This window comes from Scyliorhinus canicula, chromosome 1, assembly GCF_902713615.1.
Source record: "Scyliorhinus canicula chromosome 1, sScyCan1.1, whole genome shotgun sequence".
Lineage (NCBI taxonomy): Eukaryota > Metazoa > Chordata > Chondrichthyes > Carcharhiniformes > Scyliorhinidae > Scyliorhinus > Scyliorhinus canicula.
This window is the reverse complement of record NC_052146.1, coordinates 80,234,550-80,252,246: the sequence shown is the minus strand read 5'-3', so window position 1 is coordinate 80,252,246 and position 17,697 is coordinate 80,234,550. Positions and strand designations below refer to the sequence as shown.

General features: G+C 45.1%; 1 protein-coding gene across 5 annotated transcripts in view; it reads left to right on the top strand.

Annotated features, from left to right (window-relative positions):
* med15 (mediator complex subunit 15) overlaps positions 1 to 17,697 on the top strand; it is a 198,478-nt gene that overhangs the window by 160,130 nt on the left and 20,651 nt on the right. For all 5 annotated transcript variants that reach the window (XM_038793925.1, XM_038793946.1, XM_038793917.1 and 2 more), the window contains 2 exons: positions 2,125 to 2,291; positions 4,733 to 4,831. In XM_038793925.1, the coding sequence (XP_038649853.1) occupies positions 2,125 to 2,291; positions 4,733 to 4,831 (266 nt within the window). The remainder of the gene's footprint in view (positions 1 to 2,124; positions 2,292 to 4,732; positions 4,832 to 17,697) is intronic.

Genomic DNA, 17,697 nt, shown 5'->3' with positions numbered 1-17,697 from the left:
CATGGAAAGAATTTCCAGGGATTCCGGTGGTGGTGGCCACAGTAAAAATATGGAGGCAATTAAGGCACACTTTAAATTGGGGGCGGGGTCGAAGATAGCTCTGATTCGGCATAATCGCCTGTTCAAGCCTGCAAGGTCGGACACCAGGTTTTGGAGTTGGGGAGTGTTTTTTGTTTTGGTGTGTTTGTTTGTTTTGTATCTATGAAAAATGTTCAACAAAATTTTTAGAAAATTGAGAATAGAAAACACCTATTTTTAAATACATTTATTAATCTTTGTGTAAGGGCATACTGTTGCCTCACAGCACCAGAGACCTGGGTTTGATTTCAACTGTGGGTCACTGTCTGTGTAGACTTTGCACATTCTTCCCGTGTCTGTGTGGGTTTCCTCCGGGTGCTCCAGTTTCCTCCCACAGTCCAAAAAGGTGCTGGTTAGGTAGATTGGGTATGCTAAATTGTCCCAGGTGGGGTTACGGGGATAAGGTGGGGAATTGGGTCGAGGTAGGGTGCTCTTTCGGAGGATCGGTGCAGACTCGATGGGTCGAATGGCCTCCTGCACTATAGGGATCCTGTTACTTCTCTGATTCTATGAACACAGCCATCTATTGGTCTAGCAGCATATGACACATACAGATCACATGACAATCTTAGTTGATGGATTTATAGCAAGTCACCTGACATTGTTCCTCCAGATGTATAAATAGGCTCACTTTCAGTGAGTCTTGAGCGCTCACTTGAATTGGTCAGTCATTCATGCAGAGCCCTCCATTGTTATCCTACCAGTATGGATGGATGACCTGCTTATACTTTCCACCAATCTGACCAATAACTTGTTTTGGCTCTGTTTATAAAAATAAAGTTAGGATTAATGTATAAAGGAACAATGTTGCCGATGTGGGTGCCACAAAGGCCCAAGTTACTTCTCACAAAACAGACGTGTGCTAATTAGATAATTACAAAGAATCCATCTGGATTGCTCTGTAGGTGATTAGTAGACATAAAAAAGAATGATTGTGCATAGCAAGGCAGCAGAAATAATTAGTCAAGTTCCAAGGGGGCCAGTCTTTATCATTCTTTGTCACAGAATATTGTCTGTGAATAGCAGGGGCTGCTTTAGCTAAATCGCTGGCTTTTAAAGCAGACCAAGGCAGGCCAGCAGCACGGTTCAATTCCCGTACCAGCCTCCCCGGACAGGCTCCGGAATGTGGCGACTAGGGGCTTTTCACAGTATCTTCATTTGAAGCCTACTTGTGACAATAAGCGATTTTCATTTCATTTTTTCATTCATTCATTTCATTTCATTGTCTGAAGTTGCAGGTAACAGCAGTGTGCAATGATGTTCACCAATGTGCAGTAAGCTGGAGGGATCTGACTAGGCTCGGTCACCAGGCAGAGATGTGGATTATGTAATAAAAATCAACGAGCTGGAGGTAACAGAGCAGATAGAGATTCAGAGGCTCAAGATCTGTCGTTGCACATACTTTCTGAAAATTTGACTGCTGCAGTCTGCAGGTTGTCTCTTTAACTCTGCCCCAACCCAACATTTTGAGCGATGTCAGTCATGGTGGTATTGTGCAGTTATGTTTAATGCTCCTGATCTATTTGTTACAATGTTGCTTTTGTTTAATTCACACAGCGTTTGAGTCATTAACCTTCTTCACAAAGCAGCAGATTGTGGAACAGGGACTTTTTGCTTCATTGTGATTGTGCTTTTTGCCGTCATAACACCAAAACCTTTTGATCAAGTTGTCCTGTCCATTTATTACTGGCCAACTTAGTGTCAGCCACAATGGTGAGCAATACCTGAGTCACAGGCCCTGTCCCTGCCATTATATCCCAAGTGATGAATGGAAGCTCAGAGAGGTGGGTGCAACAGCAAGTATGTCAGAAGCTACAAGTAAATGGAAGGGTTGGTCACCAATGATGATCAGGCATATTAAGGGACCCCCAGGAATGGGGAATGTATAGCAAACATGACTCTTACAGAGTAGTAAGGCTAAGGCAGTGGTTGTTCTCAAGTTCTGTCTGTAAAATAGAAGAGTTCCAGAAAAAGCAAGCTTCAAAACACAGCAACACTCAGTTCACCATCCTACTCAACTAAATATTGATCATCTCTTCCACACAGAGCCCCTCTGATATCCCCACGGAAACGCAAACACGACGAGGATGAGAGGCAGACTATTCCCAATGTTTTACAGGGTGAGGTCGCACGATTAAATCCCAAATTCCTGGTGAATTTGGACCCTTCTCATTGCAGTAATAATGGAACAGTCCATCTCATATGCAAATTAGGTGAGTAGAGACCGATGTTCTGATCAGTATGCAGTGACTCTTTGATTATTCGATTTCATGCTGAAATTATTAAACTGCTTTGCCTTTGTGAGATTAGCTGGTTATTTGATGTATGTTCTTGTGGATGAGAGGGTATGATGTGTACAGCATTATTCTCCTTATTTAAGGAAAGATGTAAATGTGTTTGAAGCAGTTCAGAGAAGATTTACCAGACTAATACCAGGAATGGGTGGTTTGTTTTGAGGAAAGATTGGAGAGTGGATATGAGATTAGCTTCTATCTAATAGAGATTAGAAGAGGCCTTTACGATCCTGAGGAGTAGTGACGGTGGATGTGGAGAGGATGTTTCCTCTTTTAGGAGGACTCTTTAAAAATAAGGGGTCGCTCATTTAAGACTGAGATGAGGAGAATGTTTCTCTCTGGGGGTCATGAGTCTCTAGAACTCTCTTCCTCAAAAGGCAATGGATGCAAAGTCAATTTCAGAGTTGATAGATTCTTGATTAACAAGGGAGTGAAAGGTTATTGATGGCAGGCAGGAAAGTTAAAATTCGAAATTGAGGCAAGGCCAATTTTGATGCTATTAGACAGGAACTTTCAAAAGTTGATTGGGGGAGTCTGTTGGCAGGCAAAGAGTGGCTGGTAAGCGGGAGACTGTCAAAAGTGTGTTAACCAGGGTTCAGGGTAATCACATTCCTTTTAGAGTGAAGGACAAGGCTGATAAAAGTAGGGAACCCTGGATGACTGGGATATTGAGGCCCTGGTCAAAAAGAAGGAGGCACATGACATGCATCGGCAGCTGGGATCAAGTGGATCCATTGAAGAGTATAGAGGTTGTCGGAGTCAAGAGAGAAATCAGGAGGGCAAAAAAAGGGACATGAGATTGCTTTGGCAGATAAGGCAAAGGAGAATCCAAAGAGCTTCTACAAATACATAAAGGGCAAAAGCCTAACGATGGAGAGAGTAGGGCCTTTTAAAGATCTACACGGTCATCTATGTGCGGATCCACAAAGGATGGGTGAGATCCTAAATTAATATTTCTCATCGGTATTTACTGTTGAGAAAGGCATGGATGTTAGGGAACTTGGGGAAATAAGTAGTGATGTCTTGGGGAGTGTACATATTCCAGAGAAGGAGGTGCTGGAAGTCTTAAAGCGCATCAAGGTAGATAATTCCCCAGGCCCTGATGTAATATATCCCAGGACATTCTGGGAAGCTAGGGAGGAAATTGCCGGTCCCCGAGCAGAGATATTTGAATCATCGACAGGTGAGGTGCCTGTAGATTGGAGGGTAGCACATGACATGCCTTTGTTTAAGAAGGACCGCAGGGAAAAGTCTGGGAACTATAGACGGGTGAGCCTAACATCTGTAGTGAGCAAGTTGTTAGAAGGTATTCTGCGAGACAGGATTTACAGGCATTTAGAGAGGGAAGGACTGATTAAGGACAGTCAGCATGGCTTCGTGAGTGGAAAATTATGTCTCACGAATTTGATTGAGTTTTTTGAAGGGGTAACCAAGAAGGTAGATGAGGGCAGTGTAGTCGACGTTGTTTCTATGAACTTTAACAAGGTACCACATGGTAGGGTGTTGCATAAGGTTAACTTTCACGGGATCCGGGGTGAGGTAGCCAATTGGATACAAAATTGGCGTAACGACAGAAGACAAAGGGTGATAGTAGAGGGTTGTTTTTCAGACTGGAGGCCTGTGAACAGCTGTGTGCCTCAGGGATCAGTGCTGGGTCTGTTGTTATTTGTTATTTAATGATTTGGATGAGAATTTAGGAGGCATGGTTAGTAAGTTTGCAAATGACACTAAGATTGGTGGCATAGTGGACAGTGAAGAAGGTTATCTAGGATTGCAATGTGATCTTGATCAATTGGGCCAGTGGGTTGATGAATGGCAGATGGAGTTTAATTTGGATAAATGTGAGATGATGCACTTTGGTAGATCAAATCGGGGCAGGACCTACTGACGTAATGGTGGGGAATTGGGGAGAGTTATAGAACAAAGAGGTCTAGCAATTTCATAGCTCCTTGAAACTGGAGTCACAGATGGACAGGGTGGTGAAGAAGGCATATGGCATGCTTGGCTTCATTGGTCAGAACATTGAATACAGGAGTTGAGACGTCTTGCTGAAGTTGTACAAGATATTAGTACGGCCACACTTGGGACTAGCTTAGTGGTAAAAACGGGGCGTGGACAAGATGGGCCGAAGGGCCTGTATCCATGCTGTGCGCCTCTATGACTCTATGAATGTGGGGTTGAATCTACAATCAGGTTAACAATGATCTTGTTGATTGGCGGAGCAGGCTAGAGCGGCCGAGTGGTCTAACCCTACTCCTAATTTGTGTCTTCGTATGACAGTGTTGCAACATAATTCCTTCAAGAGAAAAGAACTTACTGCTGATTACTTGAATTAATATTGATCTACTCTTTTCTATCAGATGATAAGAGTCTCCCCAGTGTCCCCCCACTGCAGCTGAGCGTTCCAGCAGACTACCCAGACCAGAGCCCTCAATGGACAGATGACTCCCAGCAGTATGGTAAGAGAGTCAGGAGATGGTTGAACTCTTTCTGTGCATGATGTGGAGATGCTGGAGTTGGACTGGGGTGGGCATAGTAAGAAGTCTTACAACACAAGGTTAAAGTCCAACTGTTTTGATTCGAATCACTAGCTTTCAGAGTGCAGTTCTTTCCTCAGGTGAATGAAGAGGTGGGTTTCAGAAACACATATATAGACAAAGTTAAAGATGCAAGACGATACTTTGAATGCAAGTCTTTGCAGGTAATTAAGTCTTACAGGTCAATGATGCAAGCTGATACTTTGAATGTGAGTCTTTGCAGGTAATTAAGTCTTTACAGGTTCACACGAAATCCTGCCAACTGTCCTGGCTTGAGACAATTGACACCTCTTTAACCTGTGATTATCCCTCCTTCCAGTCGCTCCATCTGGACCTGTAAAGACTTAATTACCTGCAAAGACTTGCATTCAAAGTATTGTCTTGCATCATTGAATTTGTCTATATATGTGTTTCTGGAACCCACCTCTCCATTCACCTGAGGTAGGAGCTGCGCTCTGAAAGCTAGTGATTCAAAGCAAACCTGTTGGACTTTAACCTGGTATTATAAGACTTCTTTCTGTGTATGTTATACCACAAGATGTAATTGTCTAGAGAAACAGATTACATCTCCCTGCAAATAGCACTCCTGATGTGCACACAATAATGGATCCACGCTGCTTTACGCCAGAAAGCCAGTTAGTGAAGGCTAGAACTGGTGCTAAGCTGTACTCAATTTTTTACAGCGTTTATGTACGGAGTTACACATTACAATCAAGCATTTCCAAACCTCAATGCCACAGTTTCAGTCTATGTCTGGTTTTGAATCATCAGTTAATGCTTACTATATGCTTACAATTGAACACAATTAATATACATTTAACAGGTAACAGCGTTGACCAAAAGAACAGAAAGAACCAAGATGAACTTGGAAAATACAGTGGAGATCTAAAAATGGGAATAACAATTAGTTTAGCAACTGACGTAAATGTATTATAAACATATAAATAGTAAAGTACTCAAATTAAGTTTGGAGCTGAGTAGGAACCAAAATGAGATGATCTTGTGAAGGTAGATGGGAAATCTGATGTACTAAATATTTTATTGCCCTCACTGACGTTTGTAGAATACTCTTACTGGGGCTAAAGTGGTAAAAATAATTACCAATACGTAGAGACGCGCACACAGAGATACATGCACATATAGAGGCACATGTGTCAGAGACATGTAGGCACATGTGCACGGATAGGTGCACATAGACGCACAGACGCGCACACACAGATGATCACTCTTTTTATATCTTTACTGTGGATAAAAAAAGCACTGAACTAATCGCTAGTTTGCAACCAAAACCACCTTATCTAATTTTTAAAAAAAATTTTTAGAGTAACAATTTTTTTTACAATTAAGGGGCAATTTAGCATGGCCAATTCACCCAGCCTGCACATCTTTGGGTTCTGGGGGTGAGATCCACGCAGACATCGGGAGAATGTGCAAACGCCATACGGACAGTGACCCGGGACCAGGATCGAACCCGGGTCCTTGACGCCGTGAGGCAGCAGTGCTAACCACTGCACCACACCATTATCTAATTATAAAAGTACACAATATCATAACTTGCCTGGGTTCCAATCCTACAGCCCCCTCACACCATCTGTCTTTGACTATTTGTCCATTATCAGGGCAGCAATTGTTACATCACAAAATATAGCCCGAAACCAAGGATGCCTAACATTCCTAACCATTTAGAGCCCTCCCAGTAACTTGCTGTCTATAAATGTTTTTTTTTAAAATGTTTTTATTAAAGGTTTTTCAAACAGAAAAATAAACGTAAAAATATTTAACAAAACTAGGTGGCTGTTGTCATTATACAAAAAGAAAATATACATTAAATAGACAGTTCCCCCAACCACCCCCCCCCCAGTTGCTGCTGCTGCTGACATTTTACCGCTCCCCTAGAAAGTCAAGGAAAGGTTGCCACCGCCAGGAGAACCCCAGCAAGGACCCTCAAGGCAAACCTTATTTGCTCCATGCTGAGGAACCCAGCCATGTCATTAATCCAGGTCTCCACTCTCAGGGATTTAGAGTCTCTCCACATTAACAAGATCCGTCTCCGGGCTACCAGGCAGGCAAAGGCCAAAACCTCGGCCTCTTTCGCTTCCTGCAATCCCGGATCCTCTGACATCCCAAAGATCGCTATTGAATGACTGAACAATGGTGGATCAGATTAATGGAAGGTTCTGGTTGTTTTCAATAGGATATTCTTTTAAAGGAGCAACGCCTTTGTGAAAACGTAACATTTTTGTACTTGAGGAACAACCAGGTGACATCATGGTAATGATGACCTATTTAATCAGTATTTATATCATCGCACTGTATCTACAACTAGCTAGGGATAGATCTCCGATGGTGACCCTAACACCCGTGAAGGGCAAAACATAGTTAATTTTATTCATAGTTTTTCTGTAGTTCCACAAAGACAACATACACAAAGTTTGTCAGCTCCAAGTAGTTATCTGATGTCATTCTAGATCTGAATTTTGGACATTAGAGTTCTTGGAGTCAACAGCTGTGTTGAAATTTCAGAATTAAATGACTGTTTTGAGATTGGCATCCATTTTGTGTAATTAAAAATCAAGAATTCATGAAAATGAGAGATTCAAGGTAATTTTCAATAAGTGATGCCCTGTAAATGACCACAAGGCATCTTCATGGTTCAGCCTTCCATGAAGGAAGCTGAAAGAGAACTTGGTGTAACTGTACAGTAATTTATCAAAGTTATTTTACACTTGGTCAATATTTAAGTCGATCAAACATACTGGTCACCATAGGGTTGGTTTGGGTGGCTGGAGGATATTAGAATATCTGTATAGTGAGGATTGAAAAGAATCGGAATTGCTTCTCCCTTCCTTGATGATTCAACAACAATAGAAAAATAATGTATCCATAAGAAAATTATAGGGTGAACTTTATAGCCCTTTCTGATACTTTTGTCTTTTTTTTGCACTAGTTTGATTTTTTAAAAACTTTTTGTTAAACAAAAAATATGTACTAATCTTGGAAGGAAGAGGTGACTATCACCAGTATTGGTAACCGTTGGCACACTTGGCTAATTATTAGTCAATAATAAAGGAACAGCAGTAAAATAATTTTAAATGAATAATAAATACTTGTTATGACGGTTAAGACTCTAACAAACTACTTATGATGTATAACTAATGAATAGTAAAATGTAAAAACGATCAATGATGAATATTCTGGTCAAAGTAATTTTTACATTTTGAATAAAAACTGTAAACTACACACTTTATTATAACTGAAATACTTTTAAATAGAGAAAGAAGCTATGTCAAATAAAGAATTTTGAATATTAAAAAAAAAGATTGCTATTGTTAGAATCAGCTTCACCCGCGTGTCCAAGATCTTGGACATAGCCCTGCCAGAATTCTTTAAGCGCCGGGGATGACCAGAACATATGGACATGGTTCGTCGGACTCCCTGAGCACCTCGCACACCTATCCTCCACCCCAAAGAACTTGCTCATTCTCGCCGTCGTCATGTGAGCCCGGTGTACCACCTTAAACTGAATTAAGCTGAGCCTGGCACATGATGAGGAGGAATTTACCCTGCCCAGGGCATCAGCCCACAGGCCCTCATCTAGCTCCTCACTTAGCTCCTCCTCATACTTGCCCTTCAGTTCCTCCACTGAGGCTTCCTCCGCCTCCTTCAGCTTTTGGTAGATGTCCGACACCTTTCCCTCTCCTACCCAGATGCCAGACACCACCCTGTCCTGTATCCTTTGAGGGGGTAGCAACGAAAATGTCCGGACCTGTTTTTTGAGAAAGTCACGGACTTAGAGGTATCTGAAGGCATTTCCCGGGGGTCGGCTGAATTTCTCCTCTAGCGCCTTCAAGCTAGGGAAAGTCCCATCTATAAACAGGTCTCCACTCCTTCTAATGCCTGCCCTATCCCAGCCTTGAAACCCCCCCATCTATCCTTCCCGGAGCAAATCTATGTTTGTTCCATATCGTGGTCCAAACTGAGGCCCCCTCCTCCTTCCTGTGCCTTCTCCACTGACCCCAGGCCCTCAGTGCCGCCGTCACCACCGGGCTTGTGGTGTATCATGCCGGCGAGAACGGCAGCGGTGCCATTACTAGTGCCCCTAGGCTGGTGCCTTTGCATGACGCCGCCTCTAGGTGCCCCCACACCGACCCCTCCTCCATTACCCATTTCTTAATCATGGTCACATTAGCTGCCCAATAGTAGCTACAGAAGTTCAGCAGTGCCAACCCCCCGACTACCCTCCAAAAACAGCCTTTTAACTCGTGGGGTCTTGTTTGCCCACACAAATCCCGTAATAATCCTGTTCACCCACTTGAAGAAGGATTTGGGGATGAAAATGGGAAGGCACTGAAAAATGAACAGGAATCTGGGGAGAACCGTCATCTTCACAGTCTGCACGCTTCCTGCCAAGGAAAGCGGGAGCATGTCCCACCTTTTAAAGTCTCCCTCCATATGCTCTACAAGCCGCGATAGATTAAGCCTGTGTAGGGCATCCCAGTTCCTAGCCACCTGTATACCTAGATAACGAAAACTTCTCTCCATCATCTTGAGCGGGAACTCCCCCAGTCTCTCCTCATGACCCCTAGCGTGGATTACAAATAGCTCACTTTTCCCCACGTTCAACTTGTATCCCGAGCAGCTCCCAAAGTCCCTTAGGATCCGCATGACCTCCCCCATCCCCTCTATCGAGTCCGAAATGTCTGCGTAGAGGGAAACCCGGTGCGCCCCCCCCCCCCCCCCCCCCCCCCCCCCCCTCTCGTGGACCAGTTCCTTGAAGTCCTCAGCACTACAGCCAACGGCTCGATTGCCAGGGCAAATAGTAACGGGGATAGGGGGCACCCCTGCCTCGTCCCTCGATGCAGTCTGAAATACTCCGACCTCAACCGGTTCGTGGATACACTTGCTACGGGGGCCTGATATAGTAGCTTGACCCACCCTATGAATCCCTCACCAAATCCAAACCTACCTAACACTTCCCACAGGTACTCCCATTCCACCCTGTCAAAGACTTTCTCTGCATCCATTGCAACCACTACTTCTGCATCTCCTCCTTCTGAGGGCATCATAATCTTCAGAAGTCTCCTCACGTTTGTGTTCAATTGTCTGCCCTTGACGAAACCCATCTGATCCTCCTCAATCACTCCCGGGATGCAGTCCTCTATTATGGTAGCCAAAATTTTTGCCAGCAGTTTGGCATCCACATTCAGGAGCGATATCGGATTGTAGGACCCACAGCACAAAAAAGTAAATCCGCGATTAGACTTCGTGGACGTGGGAGAAAAAGGAGAACTCCTTCGCCCTTGGCCGCGCGAATCTCCATGGGTCCACGCCCCCCCCCATCTGATCCATGAACTCCCCACAGGGCCCTGGCCGCCGCTGAAGAAAAAACGATGGGAAAACCCCAGCCCTTTGACCCGGCAAAGTCCTCCTTCGTAACGTCTGGGGGCTTGTGGCAAAATCCGGAGAGCTTTCCAGTCAAGCAAAAGCCTGACATAGTCATACTCATGGAATCATACCTTACAGACAATGTCACAGACACCACCATCACCTCCCTTGGGTATGTCCTGTCCCACCAGCAGGACTGACCCACCTTAGGTGGCAACACAGTGGTGTACAATCGATAGGAGTTTGGCCAGGGAGTCCTCAACATCGACTCAGGACCCCAGGAAGTCTCATGCCATTAAGTAAGTCAGGGGAAAGGAAACCTGCTGTTTACCACCCTACCAACCTCGTCAGCTGATGAATTGGTACGCCTTGTTGAACACCCAAGTGGAAGAAACACTGAGGGTGGCAAGGGCACAAAATTATTCTGGATGGAGGACTTCAATGTTCATCACCAGGCATTGCTCGGTAGCACCACTACTGACTGAGATGGCAAAGTCCTAAAGGACATGACTGCTAAAGACTGGGTCTTCGGCAGATGTTAAGAGAGCCAACAAGAGGGTAAAACCTCCCCAATCTCGCTGTCACAGATGCATCTATCCATGGCAGTATTGGTAGGAGTGACCACCGCATAGTCCTTGTGGAAATGAAGTCCTGTCTTCACATTGAGGATACCTCAGTCGTGTTGTGTGCCACTACCACCGTGCAAAATGGGAGATTTTGAACTGATCGAGCAACTCAAATCTGGGCATCCAGGAGGTGCTGTGGGTCATCAGCAGCAGCAGAATTGTATTCAACCACAATCTGTATTCTCAAGGCCAGACACATTCCATACTCTATCATTACCATCCAGTCTGGGGGTCTACCCTGGTTTAATGAAGCATGCAGGAGGGCATGCCAGGAGCAGCACTAGGCAGAATAAAAAAATTGGTCAACCTGATGAAGCTGCAACACAGACTACACGAACAGAGCTAAGAGATACCGCAACCAACAGATCAGATCCAGACTCTGCAGTCCTGTCAGATCCAGCCTTGAATGGTGGTGAACAAGTAAACAACTCACTGGAAGGGGAGATTCCACAATTATCCTCATTCTGAATGATGGAAGAACCCAGCACATCATTACAAAGGACAAGGCTGAAGCATTTGACACAATCTTCAGCCAGAAGTGTCGAGTGGATAATCCATCTCTGCCTCCTCCTGCGATCCCCAACATCATACATGCCAGTCTTCAGTCAATTCAAAACACTGCACATGATATCAAGAAAAGGCTGAAGACACTGCATACTGCAAAGGCTATGGGCCCTGACAATATCCTTGCAATAGTACTGAAGACTTGTGCTCCAGAACTAGCTGCACCCTCAGCCAACCTGTTCCAGTACAGCTACAACACTGGCCACAAACTGTAAATTTATGACCAGGCATATTTCCCCACTCTACATTACCACCAAGTCAGGGGATCAATCCTGGTTCAATGAAGAGTGCAGGAGGGCAAGCCAGGAGCAACACCAGGAATACCGAAAAATGAGGCATCAACCTGGTGAAGCTACAATACATGGCAACGATCCTGCAGGTGCCCGAAAAAGGGCGCCGGAGAATGGAGACGCCGGCGGCGGGGCGCAATTCTCCGACCCGGCACCGGGTCCCAGCCCAGGCCTTTGTTGCACACCTTCTCGGGCAGGTATGTTCTTTCTTGGGTAAGGAGACAAAAATTGTGCATAGTGTTCCAGGTGTGGCCATGCTAATGACCTGCATAACTATATTAAGATTTCTTTACTCTTAGTAAATCCCTTTGTAACAAAAGCTAACCTATCATTTGAATTTTTGAATATTGCTGAAAAGTAAAACATGTTGCTGAAACTTTTTGCTTTCAACTCATCAGGACAAACCTAAGAATACTAAATTTTAAACACAGCAGTTTATACTGTCGGAGAAAACATTGCTGATTCATTGGAAAGTCAACTTTAATTCGCCAAAACTTTGCCATGAGAAAGGAATAGAGAACTGGATATTTGACAAAAGGCGCAAAGCTTGAACATTTTCCATTTATTTTATAGAGAACAGGTCCCTGGATATGAGTTTGTCACTTCCAGCAAGCATAAATGAGCTATGTTACGAGATCGACTGGTCATCTTAAACTGATTGTTAGTGTAGATATTGGTGCACTCCGGATTGTCCAACAAGTGCTACCCAATCCTGGAATCACACCGAACAGTAGACGCTTTGGTTTGGCAAGTGTGAGCTGGTTGAGTAACGTCTGTACTCTGCCTCTTATATGAACAACAAAAAGAATATGCTGTTTGATTCAATCAGCCATTTGCTGCTATGTATGGCCTATATATGAGCATCACGGTCGCTGAAATTCATAAATGCCATTGCTCAATTGTGTGTTCGGCAGAATGTCGTTTTGGACAGAGGGCAGAATCCTGTAGTGGAAAATACTACTCGCGTAGCCACTGCATAGTAATATAGCTTGCATAACATGTTCACATTTTTGAGACACTTTGTCTTTCCAGGGTAATTTGAGGTAGATTGTTGGGCCATTTTCTGGTCTGAAAGTGGCAGCCTTAGGCTAATTTGCGAGTTTGCTCAATATAAAGTGAACAATGACCTGAAAGTGATAGCCATTGTCCCTCAAGATAGCTTTGATCTGATCATTGAATCTAATTAAACTGTATTGCACATTTGGGATACTCTGAGACACAGCGGGGTAAGGGGAGCAGTACCTGGACAGCTTGTGGCAAACTTAATTATACCACATACAGATTCAGAAAGGGGTTTGGAGCTACTGCGAGTATTTGGGTTGTTCTCTGGGTACAAGCTGAACCTGGAGAAGAGTGAGTATTTTTGTGGTGTCTCGGCTGGGGGTGGGGGGGCTGCCATTCCGTAGGGCAGGGACTCACTTTAGGTACCTGGGGGTGCAGGTTGCTCGGGAGTGGGGGAGGCTTCGCAGGTACAAAATCACTAGTTTGGTGGGGAGAGTGAAAGCCGATTTGGCAAGGTGGGATGGTCTCCCTGTGTCACTGGCGGGTCGGGTACAGGAGGTTGAAATGAATGTGTTGCTGCGATTTCTGTTTATTTTTCAATGCCTACCGATTTTCCTGCCAAAGGCTAATTTCAGGGAGATTGAGGGAAGGATTACCTCGTTCATATGGGGAGGGAAGGTGGCCAGAGTGAGAAAGGTGCTGCTACAGAGGGGAAGGCAGGCAGGGGGTTTGGGTCTCCCGAACCTGATGTACTACTACTGGGTGGCGAATGTGGAGAAGGTGCGGAGCTGGGTCAGAGGGGTTGATTCCCAGTGGGTCAGAATGGAGGAGAGTTTGTGCAGGGGGTTGGGGCTGAAAGCACTAGCAACAGCGCCGTTCCCGATAGCTCCGGGGAAATACTCAGGGAATCCGTTAATAATAGCTTCATTGAAAATCTGGAGGCAGTTTCGCCAACACTTCGGGTTGGGGGCAGGGTCAAGGGAAATGCCGATTCAGAGGAACCACATATTTGAGCCAGGGAAGTGGGGTGGAAGTTTTCGGAAATGGGAAGAGATGGGGATTAAGATGCTAAAAGATTTGTTTCTTAGGGGCCGGTTTTCAGGATTGAGGGAGCTGCAAGCGAAGTATGGGTTGGAGCAGGGAGAAATGTTTACATACATGCAGGTTCGGGACTTTGGCAGGAAGGAGATACAGAGCTTTGCGGAGGAACCGGCCTCCACATTGCTGGAGGAGGTGCTGACGACAAGGGGACTGGAGAAGGGGATAGTGTCAGCGGTGTATGGAGCTATTTTGGAAGAGCATAAGGCACCACTGGAAGGCATCAAAGCAAAGTGGGAGGAAGAGTTGGGAGAGGATATGGAGGAGGGGTTCTGGTGTGAGGTGCTCCGGAGAGTAAATGCCTCCACCTCATGTGCGCGGTTGGGGCTGATATAGCTGAAGGTGGTATACAGAGCTCACCTCACGAGGGTGAGGATGAGCCGATTCTTTGAAGGAGTAGAAGATGTGTTTGAGCGTTGCGGTGGGGCCCCGAGAATCACGTTCATATGTTTTGGTCCTGTCCAAAGCCAGAGGAGTATAGGAAGGAGGTTTTTAGGGTAATTTCCAAGGTGGTGCCCATGATACTGGACCCAGGTCCCCGGGAGGCCATATTCGGGGTGTCGGACCAGCCAGGATTGGAAAAGGGTGCGGAGGCAGATATCGTAGCCTTTGCCTCGTTGATCGCCCTGCTGGGATGGAGAGCAGCCTCTCCAAACTGCGCCCTGATGTGGCGGGGGACCTGTTGGAATACTTGACCCTTGAGAAGGTTAAGTTTGAACCGAGGGGAAGCTCGGAGGGGTTCTACAAGTCATGGGCATTATTTATTATGCACTTTCAAGAACTGGATAACATCGAACATGGGGGGGGGGGGGGTGCTGTGTATATTTTTTTTTTTTTTTTTAATAGTAAATTAAAACATTTATTAGCAAAAGAAAACAACCACAGGATTACGCTTACACAGTTAGAAATTAGTCTTACAGAACATTTACCCCAAAAAGACAGATGCCTGGTTAGACTCACAAATAAAAACATCATTCGGCAATAATATTTATGGATACTTAATCTATAAAAATTCCGTGATATCACAAGGCACAACCCACTGTTGCTGTAGGCAAGCTATTATTTCACAGTCTCGTTCTCTCGCTCAACTGTGGAAATTCAAGGCTTTATAACAAAACCCTGCTTTGTGGAACAGGCACTTTACTGGGGTGGCTGAAGACTGCTTGACTTTGGTTCTTTTCACAGCTCGAAGTCAACACATGGCACACTGCAGAGTTTTATATGGCCACTCTCCCCACATTACCCAACTTTTCCTGAAATATGTTTTTATCTTTAAAACCATTGTTTGCAACATCTCTCTGAACTTAACTCTTCAAAATTAAAAATTATCTTTCAGGTTTCCTGTTGCCCCACTCTTAGGTCAAATAAAACTTGATACATAAGAACTAGGAGCAGGAGTAGGCCACCTGGCCCCTTTGAGTATGCTCTGCCATTCAATAAGATCATGGCCAGTGGCGTGCAGAGGTCTGGTGATGCCCGGGGCAAATCTTGATTGTATGCCCCAAAGCCCCACGTAAATATTTCATTAAATATCACCAAAAAACCTAGAGAAAACGTAGTTGTGGGGTGCTGTGTATATTAAGGATGACTATGGGTAATCCCTGATTCCTTTTTGTCATTTGTTTATGTAAACATGCGGGCTGATGTTTGGGGGTTGGTGGGAGGATGGGATCGTTGTTATTGATATGGGGATTGACATATCTGTTGCTGATTATTGTTTATTGTTGGTGTGTGTAAATTTGGGAGAAAATGTGAAAAAGGAGGAGAATAAAAATATTTTAAAAGAGAAAAAGATTCAGAATGGGGTTGATGTGACAAATAGTGTGACAAGTAAAGACAATTCAGATGAGATGGAGAACACAGATCCGCAGAAATTGAACTTATCCAGCAGGTACAATGCACAAGGTGCCTGTGGGGATAAGGATAAAGATTGGCAGAAGGACAGCTGGAACGTAAACCATGGCACCTCGGAGCACGAGGCTGTGCGAGGGAGGAGGTGCTTGTAGGTTATTCAGTTACTGGAACAGAAAGCATCCTTTGAGATTTTAAATTGTATGTTCTTTCCTTTTGCCAGGGTGAGGGGCGCCGTGAACTGGCTTGAAAAAGAATCATGATGGAGGGGGAGAATCCAATGTTGGGACCAAAAACATAGGAAAGAATAGACAAGACGTCCTGTTTGGAGTACAAGGAACTAGGATCTAAACTAAAGGACAGGGCCTCAAGGTGTATTGTTTCTGGATTACTGCCTGAACCATGTACAAATTGGAATTGGGTGATAAGCAGGTTTGGAATGTGAACTTGTGGCTCAAGGAGTGGTGGGGGAAGAGGATTCCATTTCATGGCACAGGAAGGAAATGTACTATTGGGTTGGTTCCACCTGAGCCAGTCTGCGACCCAGGGTCCTAGCAGAAATGATAAATAAAATTGTTCACAAGGACTTTAAACTTGTAAGTGGGAGAGTGGAGTAGAAAAGATAGAACTGATAATGGTTCAAAGACAAAAGGACAGGGACTTCTGGTGGCGGCATGTAGGTGGAAGTCGCACGTTGGGTGGCTCCTACTCGAAGCTCGGTTTTTTGGAATTTAATGTCCAGTCCCAGGGGCAGTTTTTGTATGAACTGGTGCAGGAAGACATACGGAAGGAAGGGGATGTCGTAGGACCAGAAAATAGCCCTCTAGCCATCGAGCGAATGGGTCAGCCCGGCAGCAGAAAAGATGGCAGAGGCTGGGTCACTGGGTGGGGCCGCGCCCTTCACAATAGAGAAAATGAATGACTGAGGTGATGGCTGGGGAGTTTGAAAAGCAGTTTGCCAAGCACATGGAGGGGATGCGGAAAGAAATTATGGCTTCAATGAAGCAGCTGGTGGAGAAGGCAATGGTGAAGGCGGCGGTGTTGAAGACATTGGCTGAGGTACGGGAGCAAGAAGAATTGTTAAAGGGGGTGGAGGAGGCTGTGTCGCAGCATAGCGACCAGTTCACCTCGATGGTTGGGGAGCTGCGGAGGGTGGTGGAGTCCAACAAAGGACTGAGAGCTAAGGTGGAGGATCAGGAGAACAGGTCAAGGTGGTAGAACGTAAGAATTGTGGGCTTGCCCGAGGGGGTGGAGGGCCCAAGGCGATAATATTGGCGGAGGTGCTGGGGGAGGGAGAAGGACCCTCTGGTATGAACTGGATAGGGCTCATCGTCGCTCAGGCCCAAGCCGAAGATGAAGGAGCAGGAATTGGTATTTGTAAATGCCAGGAGTTAATGGAAGAATGTGGGGTGGCCTTTGGTCAGGTGAAGGCAGCCCTGTACAGCAATGGTGTGAGGTTTGGCGTGGTTAACCCGGAGATGTTGAGGGGGATCTACAACTTGAAGGACTTCTACTTTGAGATGGTGGAGTGCGGAGGCTGGTCGTGAAGGCTGAAGGACTGGGGTTAAAATGAGAAATAAAGATGTTAAGTTGCTTGTATGAGGGATGAGAATGGGTGGGAGATAGGGTTTCCATCTTATGGGTTGGTTGGTGGGGAAGGGTAGTGTACCCTGTGGTATGGGGCCATATTGGGTAAGTGATCAGTGAATTTTTGGGTAATGCCGGTTTTCTGGAGTGCAGTGCTTTGCACTGGGTTTGTCTGATGGTTGTTTTTTAGGGATTGGGTATGGGGAGAGGAATGGAAGGAACAGGGGGCCTGGACAGGGGCCTCCAACTAGCAAGCAAAGGTTGGCTGATTGGATTGGATTTCTTTATTGTCACATGTACCGAGATACAGTGAAAAGTATTGTTCTACATACAGTTCAGACAGATCATCCCATACAGGAAAAGAAAATACATCGGGCAAACATAA